Source organism: Pan paniscus, chromosome 4 (assembly GCF_029289425.2).
Source record: "Pan paniscus chromosome 4, NHGRI_mPanPan1-v2.0_pri, whole genome shotgun sequence".
Lineage (NCBI taxonomy): Eukaryota > Metazoa > Chordata > Mammalia > Primates > Hominidae > Pan > Pan paniscus.
Genome location: NC_073253.2, coordinates 53,109,434 through 53,127,499, shown reverse-complemented (window position 1 = coordinate 53,127,499; position 18,066 = coordinate 53,109,434). Strand labels below are relative to the sequence as shown.

The 18,066-nt window shown below is 40.1% G+C and overlaps 1 protein-coding gene across 9 annotated transcripts in view; it reads right to left on the bottom strand.

Annotated features, from left to right (window-relative positions):
- ELOVL7 (ELOVL fatty acid elongase 7) overlaps positions 1-18,066 on the bottom strand; it is a 92,380-nt gene that overhangs the window by 31,919 nt on the left and 42,395 nt on the right. For 4 of the 9 annotated variants that reach the window (XM_034960052.3, XM_034960053.3, XM_034960054.3 and 1 more), the window contains 2 exons: positions 15,398-15,448; positions 3,628-3,725 (listed from right to left, as the gene is read on the bottom strand). The exons of 1 other annotated variant lie outside the window; for it this stretch is intronic. In XM_034960052.3, the coding sequence (XP_034815943.1) occupies positions 3,628-3,691 (64 nt within the window). In that variant the 5' untranslated portion in view covers positions 3,692-3,725; positions 15,398-15,448. Of the gene's footprint in view, positions 1-375; positions 496-3,627; positions 3,726-15,397; positions 16,557-18,066 lie in introns of those variants that run through there. 4 more of the 9 variants (XM_034960057.3, XM_008952758.5, XM_055112356.2 and 1 more) reach the window with 3 other exon arrangements.

The window sequence follows — 18,066 nt, the reverse complement described above, 5'->3', positions numbered from 1 at the left end:
ATTAGTATTGAAGTTAAATACTGAATTTATGAGAACTACTATAAACCTTCATAAAAGGATGACCCCTAAAGAAACTTGAATGTTCCCTGTATCATTACATAAGTTGAAAAAGTTAGGGTTAGGCATGAGGTGCTCTGTCTTCCCCAGAAACAAAAGGCTAATGGGGTGGGGGATGTTTCATGTACCTTCTTTTTGGCATCAGATTTGGTTTAAGTGTCATGAGTAGAGCCATGATAGAAGCAGAGGATGGGAAGGCAGGCTGTCTGACAGTCTATACCCCAATGATTACCAAAGTTCTGATTTATTACTAGCTTAATAATTCGTTTCTAAGAGTGTCCCAGGGAGAGAGCATAGGGAAAGTAGAATGCCACATACATAGAATATTAATGGGCTTTTCCATCAGCTGCTTCTAAGAGAGTATTCTCTTCTTAAGTAGCAGGTACTGGCTCAAAGAGTACATCTTTAAGATTCCAAGTACCAATGAAATGAAGAAGCTGGAAGGAAAAGCAAACATGTACCTTAAGTACTTTTTGAAGTATTAAACTTTCAGAATGGCAGCAATCTTACTCATACTCCATCTTCTTGCAAAAAAAGGATCATGACTAAGTCTGAAAAGTCATCATTTCTAATCAAATGCAAGGAAAGCTGTATTTTAAACATTAAAAACGTTTTCATTTCTCCATAATCCAAAATGCTACCATAGCATTATTTCAAACTCTCATATTTCACATCTAAGAATCCAAATAAATCTTCTTATAGCTAAGTATTAATTAAACCATTTTTTCTTCTGTAGCTGTGGAATTTTTCCACATGAAATAACTATGCATGACCACTACTTCTCTAGCAATCAGAAAACCAATGAATATCAGTTAGTTTCCTTAGGCTACTCAGGGTTAGGGCTAAAGCCAAGAATACACTTGAAATTCTTGGCCCTTGATCCTAAGTTCAGACATTTCCAGGGTAAGCAGACTAAAACTGGACTACGATGGCCAAAAATGATTCCTAAGGGATCTCAGAGATCAATACTACACTAAGTAGAAGGAAAAAACTTTCCTGTTATGCCTGACAGCGTTTTTCATAAAGCTGTATATCTCAAAAGAAAACATTTTAACCCTTTTAGACCATGCCTGGGAAAAAAATTATGTAAAGAAAACAATTTTAAAGTATATGCTATATGAAGAGTATTTTCAGATGAAATCTATCATCTGTAACAACCAGCACCACTCTTTTATGTTGGGATACTTCCGAAACAGCAGAGCACTTTCATGTATGTTATCTGGTAGCTGGTAGATGCTATTCTCACTTATGTTTTGCTAATAAAGAAACAAAGACTCACAGCCAATAAATAACGTGTTCAAGATCATCCAGCTGGGCTACAGCAGTGTCAGACCTTAAATCTAGGTCTTCTCACTCCAAATCCCCATATCCTCTCTCCCCTCCCAAGTCTTCAAATGAGCATAACTTCAAATACAAGTATTCCTTGCCTTCTCCCTGCCTCTCTCCCCTCATCTTCCCTGCACCGTTTGCAATGCTGTTGTCAGGCCTCCACTCCACATCTAATCTAATTTTACTCAGCAATTTCAATGTAGGTATTCCTAATAAAAATTAAGGAGTTGATCCGTGGATAAAAGTGGAAGTGGAATTCTAAAGAAGTTCATATTAAGGCATTTTTAACTTCTAGGACTACATAGATATTTATTATTATCTACATCTATTCAGCTCTTGAGTTAGCATATTGATTATTTGAGTCTCTTGGATTCTTGTATCTGGGATAGTGACTATCAAGAATTGGATACCAAGAGATCTGTTCTTCCAAATAACTTTACTTCAAAAACCCAAATCTACTTGGTTCCTAAGTTCAAATAGTGAGAGTTCATGTAGCAAGGCACACCTCTCTTTGAAAAGCAATGAAAATATTAGTATTTAAATTAATACTGACTTTATGAGAACTACTGTAAACCTTCAGAGAAGGATGACCCCTAAAGAAACTTGAATATTCTGTGTATCATTACATATATTGGAAAACTAAGACAAAAAAGCAAGAAGAAAAGATAGGCATAGTCACTATGTATCCCCTACCACAGTGAAGCTTCTCTCTCTATGAGATACTTACAAAGAACCTTGGCATTCCTCAAAGGAAAAACTGTTGGGAACATTTTTAGTGAGATAAATTTGGTCTTTAGTAGTCTGCTGAGAAAGCTGCAAATGATGAAACAGTGTATCTTTGCTGAAATCGTTGTAAATTTGACTATAATTTCATCTGTGGTAGGTGCCAAGAGGTGTGCATTTCCTTCCTGAATTTGGTAGACTTGCAATTTCTAGTTGATAGGTAAGAATCAACCTAAAGTAGTGATGGTGGTGAGTATGTATAGCTCAATATCTCAAAAATAAACTCAAATGTTAAATACCAGAGTACTACAACTAATAACCAGAACACATAGGTTCTAGTCTTTTCTGCCATCAACTAACCTTGACTTTGAGGTCACATTTCTTCAACTGTAAAATGAGGCATTAGCTTCGATGATATCTAAGATCCATCTCAGTTCTAAGATGCTCTGATTCTTTGTTTTTGAAATTTTACTTTTGTTCTGCTTTTAAAACTTTAAAAAACGGTTATAAAAGCAACACAACATATTTGTTGTGATTTAAAAATATGTAGACAAATATAACTAAGGAAATAAAAATTACCCATAATCCTACTACCCAGAGATAACTGCTAAACCCCATGAAAGAAATGTATGGAGTATTTTATAAGCTGCTTTCATTTAACATATTTTAAACTTCTTGCTATGGCATTAATGTCTTCTGAAACACTGACTTTTAAAATAAATGGGCAAAGGTAAAAGGCAGGCATATCAGAATCACTCGGAGGTGTCCCAGGCAGTCATTCCCTGGTTTTTCTGTTCCCTGTTCACTCTGACAGGTTCCTGGGGGCTGCAACTCTTTCATTCAAAAGAGTTGGCAGTGGCCGGGCGCAGTGGCTCACGCCTGTAATCCCAGCACTTTGGGAGGCCAAGGCGGGCGGATCACGAGGTCAGGAGATCAAGACCATCAAGACCATCCTAACACAGTGAAACCCGTCTCTACTAAAAATACAAAAAATTAGCCAGGCGTGGTGGTGGGTGCCTGTAGTCCCAGCTACTTGGGAGGCTCAGGCAGAAGAATGGCGTGAACCAGGGAGGCGGAGGTTGCAGTGAGCTGAGATTGCGCCACTGCACTCCAGCTTCGGCAACAGAGTGAGACTCTGTCTTAAAAAAAAAAAAAAAGAGTTGGCATTAACTGTAATTTCCCTCAGGAGCATTAGGGAAGAATCAGGCTGAAGAGCACTGTCCTTCCAAAATCACTTTTAATGGCTACTAAATTAGAATGAGTCATCATTTATTGATCAGTTCCCTTCACTGGATATCTAGGCTATTTTCATTACTGTAAACATTGTAATGAACATCTGTGTAGCTCCATCTTTGTACATATCTGTAATGAAACCTGTGCACTTCTTCTTCGTTAACTAGTAATAAGGGACTGTTAAGTTGCAAAGTCTCTCATTCTGTTCCAGTGAAATCCTATTAAATATGAGAATCTGACATAAAAAGGAAGGATGAACCTCAATTAGGAAATGTGGTTACTCACCAGCATCTTTGATCCAATTATCATAAAGATGCACAGTCCTCGATGTAAGATCACTGAAGGCCATTTTCCACAGGATTTACTGGCTCTTTTAATGGGTTCTTCAGTAAAATAAAACAGAAATGAGTTTATAATCTATAAATGCAAATAAAGTCAAGCTTATAGTAATACATTATTTAAAATGCTAAAAATTTAATATGAATAACTGGCAAGACAACAAACTCCCACTGAAGGCAAATGCATTAGTAAATTACTTTAAACCCTGATGCAGTTGCAGACATTTTGGATTTCCCATCCTTCTAGAGACACTGCTAACATCACTGAAAAAGACTAATATTCTATGTACAAGACTCAAAAGCAGTAAATGAGTCTAAGAACTTTCATAGGAGCAGCTCCCTTTTATGCTGACAACATAATTCAGGAACGGACTGCACTTGAAGTGGCAAAGCTAAAGCAGAAACCCTGGAGAAGAAAGTCAAGAGATACACAAACTTTCAGAGAAGATAAACTGATCCTAGACTTAGAGCTCATCTTCAGGCCTCATAAAGTCATCTATATGCAAATTTTTATAATTTAAATAGAATAGAGACAGAAAGAGGGAAAGGAAGGTCTATAATATCCAAGGAAAAGCTGCTTAGTTTATCTAGACAGATAGACAAGAATAACTGGAGAAAGAAATCTGAAAAAGAAGACCAGTGAGGAGAAACTAGCCTTATTATGTATTAAAAGATATTATAAATCTGCAATAATTAAGACACTGTGGCACTGGCACATGGAGAAACGAACGTAATAGATGAGAATGTTCAGAAATAAACTAAATACACTTGAAAATTGAGAACTATATTTCAGTAACTAAATATTTTAGTAACTAAAATACACCTAAGATGTATATTTTACCGTATTTTAACATCTGTAAAATCAGGACTCACCTTCCAAATGAATGGTATGTCATAAAATTACTGGTGTATTTGATTCAAAGCCATGTGGTGGGAACACGTAAAAGTTCTAGAGATGATGGTGGTGATGGCTGCACAACAATGTAAATGTACTTAATGCCATGGAAATTCACACTTTAAAATGTTTAAAGTGGTAACCATTTAAATGAAGATATATATAAAATGGTGAAAATAATAGGTATATTTTACCATGATTTTTAAAAATTGGCCGGGTGCAGTGGCTCACACCTGTAATCCCAGCACTTTGGGAGACCAAGACAGGCAGATCACCTGAGGTCACGAGTTGGAGACCAGCCTGACCAACATGGTGAAACCCCATCTCTACTAAAAATACAAAAACCAGCTAGGCGTGGTGACGGGTGCCTGTAATCCCAGCTACTCAGGAGGCTGAGGCAGGAAAATTGCTTGAACCCAGGAGGCAGAGGCTGCAGCGAGCAGATTGTGCCACTGCACTCCAGCCTGGTCCAGCCTGGTCCAGCCTGGTCCAGCCTGGGCAACACAGTGAGACTTGGTCTTAAAAAAAAAAATCCTCTAGGGTTCCCACAAGAAAATTCAGACTTCCCTCTGGATTCTAAAGTAAAGCCATTTTACTTACGTAAGTATAGGTAAAATTATATATGGCATATGCTATATGATAAAGGTGGCATCTCCAATGATTGGGCACTGAATTACCAGACATTAATCACTAAATGGTGTGGTACACCTGGACAGCCATCCGAGAAAAAAAGGTTCAATCCGAGTGTTATAATATAAACCAAGATAAACTCCAAATAAAGCAAATATTTAAGTAAGAACAACAGAACCATGAAATCACTAGATGACATAGTAGAAGACTTTTATAACCTTGTAGTGGGAAAGGCCTTACTAACTAAGACCTAAAATTCAGAAGACATGAGAGAAGGCTAACAAATTTAATCATAAATGTCAAACAGTAAAAAATATGTTCAATTCATATCACAGACAAGGGCTACTCTCCCTAATATACGACAAGTTTCTAGAAATTGATAAAAGACCTTAAGTCAATAGGAAATGGGCAAAGTTCACAGAAAAGGAAATACAAGTGGCACTCAAACATATGAAAAGTTGCTTAACTAATCATATTTAAATAATCTGCAATATTTTTTGTCTATTGAATAGGCCAAAATTCAAACATTTTTTTATCAAATGGGCCAAAATCCAGACAACCATTAACTGTGTTGGCAGGAGTGTGGGAAATTCTCTCTCTTCATGCATTACTAGTGGAAGTACAAATTAGTGTAACTCTTATTGAGGACAATTTGCCATTATCAGTCAAAATTATAAATGCATACTTTTAACACAGCATTTCTACTTCTAGAAACTTATCCTGTAGAAATACATACACATATTCAGAGTGGCATATATGCAAGTTTATTCATTGCATCAGTAAGAGCAAAAGACTGGAAACAACCCACATGTCTACTAATAGAGAGCTGGTTAATAAGTGATAACAGATTTAACACCATGAAATATTACGACATTGTAAATAAGAATGAAGAACCTCTCCATGTACTGGTATGGAAATATTTCCAAGATAAATCACTATTTGGAAAAAGCAAAGAGCTGGGCGCAGTGGCTCACATCTGTAATCCCAGCAGTTTGGGAGGCTGAGGTGGGCAGATCATCTGAGGTCAGGAGTTCGAGACTAGCCTGGCCAACACGGTGAAACCCTGTCTCTATAAAAATACAAAAATTAGCCAGGCATGGTGGCAGGCGCCTGTAATTCCAGCTACTCAGGAGGCTGAGGCAGGGGAATCGCTTGAACCTGGGAGGCAGAGGTTGCAGTGAGCCAAGATTGCGCCATTGCACTCCAGCCTGGGCGACAAGAGCGAGACACTACCTCAAAAAGAAAAGAAAAGAAAAAAACAAAGAAAGTACAAAATTTAAAAATGATGACCTTGCATATAAAAGGAGAAAAGTCATATGAATATAATTTTACATTTACTCGTAGTTGTATAAAAGGAACTCTTAAGAGGTAGACATGAAAAAGGGAATGGGGTACAAACTGGGCTGAAGGAATGGAAGAAAGATTTTATACTGTTGTTTTGTGGCTCATATGGATATTTTACCTATCTAAAAATAAAGAATAAAATCAGCTGTACCTTTACTGGAACATTCCTACTTAAAAACCCATATACAAATACACATATGCAGATACACCCAAAATAGAAATTTTGTCTAAATTCTTTAAGAGTTCATCCCCTCCAGAGGATTTCTCCAAGTCCAGGAAGGCATGTCAGCATGGCCTCTGTATTGATACACCCAGTCTTCTCAGCTGAGTTCAGACTCAATACTGGCTGTGGTGATGCCAGGGTCTTGCCAGAGTCGGTCTGGACTCTTTATTTTCCTAAAAAATCATCTCTCATCTCTATAGCAAAGGTGTAATGTGGGTTTGTGAGCAGGGGCTCTGGGCTCACAACAACCTTAGTTTTTCAATCCCACCATTTAGTAGCTGTGTGACTCCAGCAAAATTACAGCTCAATTTCCTAATCTGTAAAATGGGAATTCCATTAATTACCCACCAAGATAAAAGAAACTAACTCATAGAGTTGTTTTGAGAACCATATTAAATAATATATATTTGTAAGGTTTGTAGCACAGAATCTGATTTTTTAAAATGAGCATTCAATCAAACTTATCCTTTTGTTTTAGTTTTAGGGTGGTTTTTTTGGTCTGTTTTTTTGGTTTTGTTTTGTTTTGTTTTGTTTTCTGAGACAGGGTCTGGCTCTGTCAACCAGGCTGGAGTGCACTTAGAGAGCTTGACTCACTGCAGCCTCAACTGCCCAGGCTCAAGCGATCCTCCTGTCTCAGCCTCCCAAGTAGCTGGGACTACCAAAGCATGCCACCATGCCTAGCTAATTGTTTTATTTTTTGTAGAGATGGATTTCACTATGTTGCTCAGGCTGGTCTCAAACTCCTTGGGCTCAAGCAGTCCGCCTGCCTCAGCCTCCCAAAGTGCTGGGATTACAGGCGTGAGCAACCGCACCCAGCCAAAATCAGCCATTTATCATTTAGAGAGAGAAATTGTGCCAATTTATGGGTACATACAGACATAAAGATTAGACACTGGGGACTTCAAAATGGGGGAGGAGGAAGAGGAAAGGAGAGAGGAGTATGCAGTGTGTAAAACTTCCTATAGGTACTATGTTCACTATATGGGTGACAAGGGTAATAGAAGCTCAAATCTCAGCATCACACACTATGCCCTTGTAAGAAACCTGCACGTGTACCCCCTAAATCTAAAATATATTTTTTTAAGTTGTGCCAATTTAGTAGGAAAACATCTGGCCATCTCATTACCTGGTACAGTTAAATGGCAGTTTATGGAACAAATCTAGAAAAAACTCTACTACTTTTACTTTAAGAGCTAGCATATAACAGATTGTATGATTCTTCCCTTTATGTCTTCCAATTGTCTTAGTATGAGTGTTTGAGACCACACAAAAAGCTACATTTCCCCCTCACCTTAACCACTGATATACCAGCCCTTGACCCATTAGTCTCAAAATTAAACTACTGAAATAATGCTCGTTAAGTTATTCAGAATCAGAGTGAAATATTCTAGTTTTACAAGCCACGTGGCAGGGTTAGAATTCAAAGTATTATTCTGTATCTGTGCGATTTTTTTCCTCTTCTTCTTTCACTGCCTCCACATAGGCCATTTTCCCCTCCCCAGTCCTCACCAAAGCACAAAGACTCAAAGAAACCACACTCTAATGCAGGTCACAGGCAGCCAAGAAAGCTGGTTTCTCCAATCCCAAAAACTATACAAGACTGAGACGAAGGAAGGAGGAAAGGCAGAGGAAGAACCCAAACTGGATGAGGCAGGAGTAGATGTCATCAAAGCCAGCAGGAGATGAAGGACTACAGAGTTATGAAAAAGATCCAGTAACCATAGCTTTTTGGAGTGTGGACTCCTCTCTCACTAATCCACTGCTTGTAGATAATCTGTTGTCCTGTCCATAGTCTTTACTATTTGTGGGCCCACCAGAAGAGAAGGACATCCACAATTGCACAGGGATGGGGCACAACAGAAAAACCTGATCCCCCTTACCTTGTTGGAACTGAACACAAACTACTGAGAATTTCCTTATGAGCTGAGAGTGATGGACTGGATGCCAATGTTACATTGTAGGGACTGACTGGTTTAGAAAACTGTTAACAACTGAATTATATTGCAAGTATAATGATACCCCTAGACTAGACCCAGACATATCTTTGCCTTCTTTTACCATGACTCATCATGGGCACTTGATTGCTAGACAATGGGCACATAAAGATAGGAGGCAAGCCTGGCATGGTGGCATGTGCCTGTAGTTCCAGCTACACGAGAGCCTGAGGTGGGAGAACTGCTTGAGCCTGGGCAACACAGCAAGACCCCATCTCTAAAAAAAAATCAGAGGGAGCAATTTACTCCACGCGGTATAGGTGTATAGGTAGTAGAGATATCCTTTAGTTAACAGCAGAACCAGGACCCGAAAAGACAATTTAGAATATTTGATGGCAAAGAAGTTCAGACCTGGTGATGGCTTAAAAATCAAGGCTCTTGTATGAATGAAGCTCACCAGACTATTGAGCACAAGAGAACTGGATAGAGAAGACTAAAAATGATCTACAAACCTATCCCCTTGATGCATCCCTGCCTCATCCCAGGTCTGATCATGGCTGGCCTAAGTTTAGTGGAGGTGCCCCATAGTCTCAACATGGTCCACACAAACTTTTCATGGAGCAGAGAGCTGGAGCAGGGAGTTGGTTAACTGCTTGAGCTATTATGAGAAGACTGAAGAGATACTATCAAGAGTTTGAGGAGTGGGAGGCCCTTCAAGATGGGTCACAGGAAGCTTTGGTGTTCAGATTGTTTTTGGACAAGCACCCACTGTACCTCTCAATGCAGTAGTTAAAGAGGTTGGTGTTATGCCACAGAGGTTCAGAAACTCATCTCATATTTGGGTAACATGAACATGCAATTTCTCAAAGGAAGAGTGGTAATTCATAAATAGGATAATACTGCTACAATTTTTTTTGCCCAGACCTGGAAGCCATGGGGAGAAAAATGGACTCATGAGACTGAACTCCAGCATCTTCAAAGCGCTAGCTCAACACTGCCCTAAGCTAGCAGGCACCAAATATCAGGATGCACCAAATATCAGAACTTTAATCTGACAGACTCCTGATACCCAAGAAATGAAGCAGAGACTTAAAACTCTAAACAAGGGTAACGTCTTATCCTGCTGCTAAGGGGATGTGGACCTCCTACAAAGTGAGCAGCAGAGGACAGAAGCAAGAGATCCTTGTAGTTTTTCTGGGAGGACTCTCAGAGGACTTGTCTGAAATGATCTACTTGTAAGACTACAATAAAGAGGTGCCAGCTGCATACAATATCCAAGTCCTGGGACCCATGATGGTGAAAAAGAAGAAAGTACACTAAAAAAAGAAGTATTTTACCATAACACTACCTGACTATATTTTTAGCAGTTGTTAGAGATCAGAGCTCAGCAATGAAGACATTGAGAGGTTGAGAGGAAGGTAATCACAAGAAAGCAGTGGCCCACAATTTGGGGCTACCTTAGATTATAAGGCAGTAGAAAAATCACCACCCCTCCATTAAGGGTGGAAGAAACAAGAGAGATACTTCAGAAGAATAGCTAAGGCTCACAGTCAGAGCTCAGCCTGCCTCCAAAGGCCTGAAAAATGTATGGCAGGAGTAGAGTAAACAGGAGCTCACTCATGAGTACTGGTGCTGGTGTTTCATTGCCCCACGTCTGCAACTGCCCCATGAATAGTGCTCCTTGATTTTGATAGTATCACATGACAACTCGGTCATTTGGTAACGAAGTGACTTAATTTGCCTCTTTAGACCCAAATTAAAGATGTCAGGTTCAAACATGAGAAATGCGCCTTCTTCATAGAGCAGAAATCCCTTCCCATAGGGCAACCTACCTGGAGACTATTCAGAGCCACAAGCTGCCTACATTAGCATGATGTAGACCTAATACCAGAACATACACAGTGTGCCTGGGCACCTGGTCACTTTGTCCTTTTTGCCCAAGTCTATCTCAACAGTGATCAGAAGGCAGAACTCTGGGAGAGCATCTTGCTGGAATTCACTCAGATGAGGATGGGACCTCAGATGTGCTTGCAGTGGGAAGCACCAGACAAGAGCCCAGAAATCATGGCCAACCATTTCCAGGTAGACTTTCAAATGTAGAGATTTATTCTAATTCTGCAACAGACATTGGAGACACTGTACCTGAGGGAAAGGAGTGGTAGAACCAGCACATGGCTTTCTAGGGCATACCTTTAATCCAGGAACACAGCCATATGGTTTTCTCTTTCTCTTTTGATGTTTGGGAGGTTCTGGCCTCCCCACTGATCTCTGCTTTAGGAATCAGATATCAGGGACAAACCTGGAAGAACAGAACTGGCTAGCCACAGATGCTGCTCAAGGGACCACACACTGAAATGAACTGCAGGAAGGTACCAACAATAGGGATGGAGCTCTGTGGTGGAACTGGGGACTGCAGGGTAAAACTAAATGCTAACCTTCCTATGGGAAGATTTGTCTGGCCTCATATAGGGGATGGGGTGTTTGAAACTTTACCCTTGTACAGAGTAAGGGAGGAGAAGGGTACAGGACAAATCAGGCTATTCCGCAGAAATAATAAATCCTTAATAAAGAACAGATCAGAACATGCCTTCAAATGCAGAAGCTGTTGAGCAAAAGCAGTGTGGAGAATAAAAAGGCAAAGGCAGCTAACTGTGACTGATTAGACAGGGACAGGGAAGTCCAGATGTGAGTCAGAATGGGGCAGTGGGATCACAGCTCAGAGGGTGGTGAAAGCCTCCCCAAGAGGAAGGTACTGAGAGACAGGACTAGCTGGACTTCCTAGGCCGACTAAGAATTCCTAAGCCTAGCTGGGAAAGGTGACCGCACCGGCCTTTAAACACGGGGCTTGTAACTCAGCTCACACCCAATGAATCAGGTAGTAAAGAGGGCTCACTAAAATACAAATTACGCTAAAAGCAGGAGATAAAGAAATAGTCAAATCATATATATCACCTGAGAGCACGGGGGAGGGACAATGATTGGGATATAAACCCCAGGCATTCCAGCAGGGAGCGGCAACCCCTTTGGGTACCCTCCCATTGTATGGGAGCTCTGTTTTCACTCTATTAAATCTTGCAACTGCACACTCTTCTGGTCCATGTTTGTTCTGGCTCAAGCTGAACTTTCGCTCACCATCCACCATGGCTGAACGCCGATGTCAGAGACTCGCCACTGACTTCCAACCCTCCGGATCCGGCAGGGTGTCCACTGTGCTTCTGATCCAGTAAGGCGCCCATTGCCACTCCCGATCGGGCTAGAGGCTCGTCATTGTTCCTGCATGGCTAAGTGCCCAGGTTCATCCTAACCAAGCTGAACACTAGTCGCTAGGTTCCACGGTTCTCTTCCGTGACCCATGGCTTCTAAAAGAGCTGTAACACTCACCGCATGGCCCAAGGTTCCATTCCTTGGAATCTGTGAGGCCAAGAACCCCAGGTCAGAGAACAAAAGGCTTGCCGCCATCTTGGGAGCAGCCCGCCGCCATCTTGGGAGCTCTAAGAACAAAGATCCACGCACGGTAACGGTATTGCATAGACAGTCTCTCTCTGGGTTATGACCCTAGAAAATCAGAGGCCCGAAGTCTCTGCTCCTACCATCTTTGGCAGGAAAAATCCCTGAGATAAGTAATAAACTTCTTAGTAAGAATTCAAAGGTTGCTAGGGAAACTTCCACCTAGATATTAATCTACACATTTCCTAGTATTTCCTTCCTCATCTGTTTTCTCACTGGAACTGGTTCCCCACTCTCGTCCCCATCCTTTATACTCTAGCAGAAACAAAATCTCAAAGAGGCTGAGGCTGGAGGAAAGTGACCAGCAGCTCTGAAGTATATTAAAACATGAGGGATGACTAAAAAGTATTTGTTTAAAGCAGGATTTCTCAACCTCGACAGTATTGATATTTGGGGGCAGACAATTCTTAGTTGTGGGGAAGTGTCCTGATTATTGTAGGACATTTAGAACCACAACTTGGCTTCCATCCACGAGTGCCAGGAACAAGTCGTCCCCAGTTGAGATGATCAAAAACATTTCCAGAAATTGCCAAACGTCCCCTGTGGGGCAAAATCCTCCCAAGTTGAGAACTATTGTTCTAAAGGAAGCTACCAACATGTATTCATTCAAATAAAAGTTTGCTTCAGCGTAATCACTTTGGCAATTACACATTTGTGTAAGTGATACAGTCATCAAAACAATTTTTGAGCTTTTCTTTAAAAATCAACTTGAGTTTTTCAGAATTTCATTTAAATGGTTTTAAAGGAGGAAAAATCTTTGCCTACTGCTTCTACACAACAAGTTCATAACTAATCAAAAGTTAAGGTTGGTTTAGAGGTAAATGGATCAAGTGGAGCTGTATTTTTATCAATGAAGTGGGAAAGGGTGGGGAATAGAGCTGGGTTTAATGAAAAAGTAATTTACTACGGACATTTTCAGCTTATGGTTTATAAAACAAGAACAATTCCAAAAACAACTTGGGAAATGTTTGGGGCTATGGCAATATTAGTGGAAAAGATATATAGTAGTCTGAAGTGAATATTTTTGAGGAAACACTCATTTCGATGTATATATTCCAGCAGAATAGTTTATCTGCTGGAATTGTCACTTATTATAACTCCAATTAAAAGGAAGCAAACCTAGAATGTGGAACAACCTCAGTAAAAAATTATTTCAAATGACAAATTTTGAAATTTGTTAATTATAACACATACGCATGTGTGTATGCGGCAATATATACACACTATACACACACACATTACAGAAGCAAAAATACATGTCCATTCCACCTACTACACAGGATTTTGTGTTTTGTTTTGATGGCTCATGTATATTAACCCACATTTCTCCTTGGTATTTTATGTATCACCCTCCATTCTCTTTTTGCCATTTCTCTCCATTGAATAGGTTGTTCACACTGCCTTGGAAATAAAAGAGAACAGCAGAAAGCAAAGAAAGTTTTGTCTTAGCTTTTGGGTTACAAAAGCTTAGGCACTTAGCCATACAGAACACAGGGCAGAGACAAGAGGTGCCCATGCCTCCTGGCACAGAAAAGCATCCTTCAGGCTTGAGGGAAGGAGAGTCCGAGGAAAGGAGTTAGTACAGATCCCAGAGAGAAAGGTAATAAGCCCTGAGGAAGTGCCAGGTAGGATAACAGGAGGCAAGAGCAGGAGAGGTCAGGCACTATTGCCTGGGCAGAGCTGGGACAAGTGGCCAATGGGACTTTAGGCAGCCACAGAAAGTTTCTTTTGCTCCAGTCTGGTGCAAGAGCAGTACAAGGACTTCTGAGCATCCCCAATAGGCATGGAAGTGGGAACGGAAAATATCTTGGGTCCCCAAAGTCACTAAAGGGAAAAAGCAGCTGGGAACTGCTTAGGGCAAACCTGCCCCCAATTCTTTTCAAAGTTATCCTCTGCTCACTGAGATAAATGCATACCTGATTGCCTCTTTTGTAAAGGTTAATCGGAAACTCAAAAGAATGCAAGCAACCCTTTGTCTCTCACCTATCTGTGACCTGGAAGCCCCCTCCCTGCTTCGAGTCTTCCTGCCTTTGCTTTGAGTTGTCCCGCCTTTCCACACCAAACCAATGTACTTCTTACATACATTGATTGATGTCTCATGTCTCCCTAAAATGTATAAAACTAAGCTGTGCCCCGACCACCTTGGGCACATGTTGTCAGGACCTCCTGAGGCTGTGTCACAGATACGTGTCCTCAACCTTGGCAAATAAAGTTTCAAAATTAACTGAGAAACCTTTCAGATTTTCTGGGTTTACGGAAGTATTGCAGAAGAGCCATAGAAAATGAAGGAGTCATAAAAGTAGAAACAACATACATCTCTTCAGATCTGCAAGCACAAGTGGTCAAAGACGTGATGGGACCCTGGATATCTCAAAGGATGGCAATGTAGACAGAGAACATGGAGGATTAAAGGGCTCCTCCTCCCAATTACCTTGATACTACATAAGCTTTTTTAACTTGCTGAGGGTGGAGGGGAGGTGCTTAGAGATTAAAGTGGACTAAAATAGTTTTCTACCGTCTCAAGGAATAAAAGTTTGAAATAAAAATAAAGCTGTAAAAAAAATTATTTTCTTATATCAGGCCAAATAGACTTTAAGTCAAAAACCGTCACAAGAGATAAGATCATTATATGGTGATAAAGGGGTCAATTCATCAAGAGAATATAACAATTATAAATACATATGTACCCAACATAGTAGCACCAAAAATAATGCAAAGATTAATAGATCTGAAAGGAGAGAGAGACTACAATACAATAATAGTAGGGGACTTTAATGTCCTACTTTCAACATTGCATAAATCATGAAGACATAAAATAAATAAGGAAACATTGAACTTGAAGTACGCGTTAGACTAAATGAACTTAACAGACATGTGCTGAACGTTCTATCCAACAACAGCAAAATACACATTCTTCTTAAGTGTACACAGAACATTCTCCATGACAGATGATATATTGAGCCACAAAACAAGTTTTACCAAATTTAAGATGACTAAAATCACATCAAGCATCTTTTCTTATCACAATGGTGTGAAACTACAAATCAATAACAGGAAGAAAACTGGAAAATTCACAAATACATGGAAAGTAAGCAACATGCACCTGAACAACTCATGGTCAAAAAAGAAATCAAAAGGGAAATTTAAAAATATTGAGACAAATGAAAATGAAAATACAACTTACCAAAACTTATGGGATGCCACAAAAGCAGTTCTAAGAGGGAAGTTTAAATGCCTATAATAGAAAAGAAAAAAAACTTCAAATAAATAATTAACATTACACTTCAAGAAACTAGAAAAAGAAAAAGTCAGCAGAAGCAAGAAAATAATATAGATTAGAGTAGAAATAAAGGAAATAAAGACTAGAAAAACAATAAAAAGATCAACAAAACTAAGAGCAGGTTATCTAAAAAGTTCAACAAAATTGACAAACCTTTAGCTGCACAAAGGAAAAGAAAGAATAGTAATAAATAAAATTGGAAATGAAAGAAGAGACATTGCAACTGAGACCACAGAAATGCAAAGGATCATAAGAACTACTGTGAAAAATGATACACCGACATATCCCAGAATAAATGGATACACTCCTAGAACATATAACCTTCCAGGATTAAATCATGAAGCGGGAGAAAATCTAAACAGACCAACAAGGGTAAGGAGATCAAGTCAGTAATCAAAAACCTCCCATAAAATAAAAGTCCAGGACCTGATAACTTCACTGCTAAATTCTACCAAACATTTAAAAAATAACTAATAGACCTGGCGTGGTGGCTCATGCCTGTAATCCCAGCACTTTGGGAGGCCGAGGAGGGCGGATCACCTGAGGTCAGGAGTTTGAGACCAGCCTGACCAACATGGAGAAACCCCGTCTCTACTAAAAATACAAAATTAGCCGGGCGTGGTGGTGCATGCCTGTAATCCCAGCTACTCGGGAGGCTGAGGCAGGAGAATCACTTGAACCTGGGAGGCGGAGGTTGCAGTGAGCTGAGATCACGCTATTGCACACCAGCCTGGGCTCAAAACTCCATCTCAAAAAGAAAAAAAAAAAAAAGAATAACTAATAGTGATTCTTCTCAAACTCTTCAAAAAAAAAATGAAGAGGAGGGAATACTTCCTGAACTCATTTCATAAGGTCAGCATTACTCAGATACCAAAACCAGACAAGGACACTACAAAAAAAGAAAACTTCAGGTCAATACCCTTGATGAACATACTGGCAAAAATCCTCAAGATAATACCAGCAAATCAAATTCAGTAGCACATAAAAAGGATCATTCACTATGATCAAGTGGGATTTATCCCTAGGATACAAGGATGGTTCAACAAATGCAAATCAATAAATGTGATATACCACATTAATAAAATGGAAGCCCAAACCACATAATCATTCCAATCGATGCAAAAAGAGCATTTGACAAAATTCAGCATCCTTTTATAATAAAAACTCAATGAATTAAGTTTAGAAGAAACCTCAAAACAATAAAGGCCATATATAAAAAGCTAACATAATACTCAGCAGTAAAGAGTTGAAAGCTTTTCCTCTAAGATCAAGAGAAGGATGCCCACTGTCACCACTTTTTTTGTTGTTTGTTTTAAAAAATAGAAATTTATTTCTCACAGTTCTAGAGGCTGGAAGTTCACGATCAAGGTGCCAGCAAGATAAGGTCTCATTCTGAAGTCTCTTCTCTTGGCTTGCAGGTGGCAACCATCTCACTGCGTGTTTGAATGACCTCTTTGTTGTGCCCTCACCACTTCTATTCAACATAGTAGTCTTCCCTCCATATTCATGGGTTCTGCATCCATGGAATCAGAGGGCCAATTGTACATATTTTCAATCCACTGTTGGTGGATGTGGAATCCTCAGTTATGGAAGGTCAACTGTATTACACCATTAAGCATTCTGATTTTTAAAAATGTTTTACCTATTTATCTATTTATTTGGAGACAGGGTCTCATTTTGTCACCGAGGCTAGAGTGCAGTGGCATGATCATGACTCACTGCAGCCTTGATCTCCTGGGCTAAGGAAATTCTCCCACTATAGCCTCCTGAGTAGCTGGGACTACAGGCATATGCCACAATGCCTGGCTAATTTTTTTATTTTTTGTAGAGATGGGTGTCTTACTATGTTGCCCGAGCTGGTCTCAAACTCCTGGGCTCATGTGATCCTCCCACTTTGTCCTCCCGAAGTGCTCAGATTATAGGCATGAGCCACTATGCCTGGCCTGGACTAGAGGAATCTCGGATTTTGGTGCAGGGTCCTGTAACCAATCCCCCACAGATGTGAAGGGCTGACTGGAGGATCTAGCCACAGCAATTATGCAAAAAAGAAATAAAAAGGCATCCAAATCAGAAAGGAAGAAGTTAATGTGTCTCCTTGCAGCCAATAGGGTCTTACAACTAGAAAACCCTAAAGAGTACCAGGTGTGGTGGCTCACATCCGTAATCCCAGCACTTTGGGAGGCCAAGGCAAGGGGATCACTTGAGCCCAGGAGTTGAAGACCAGCATGGGCAACAAAGTGAGCCCCCATCTCTACAAAAAAAATTAAAAAATTAGCCAGGCATGGTGGCGCACACCTGTGGTTTCAGCTATACAGGAGGCTAAGGCAGGACGATGGCTTGAGCCCGGGAGGTCAAGGCTGCAGTGAGTCATGATCGTGCCACTGCACTCCAGCCTGGGTGACAGAACAAGATCCTGTCTCAAAAAAAAAGAAAAAAAAAAATGAAGAAACTAGAACAAAGCGAGCAGAAGGAAGGATAAGCAGCTTGCTGAGTCTGTTCAGTCTTTCTTCCCTTGCAGGACGCTTACTCCATCTCCTCCTGCCCTTGAATGTCAGATTCCAGGCTCTTTGGCC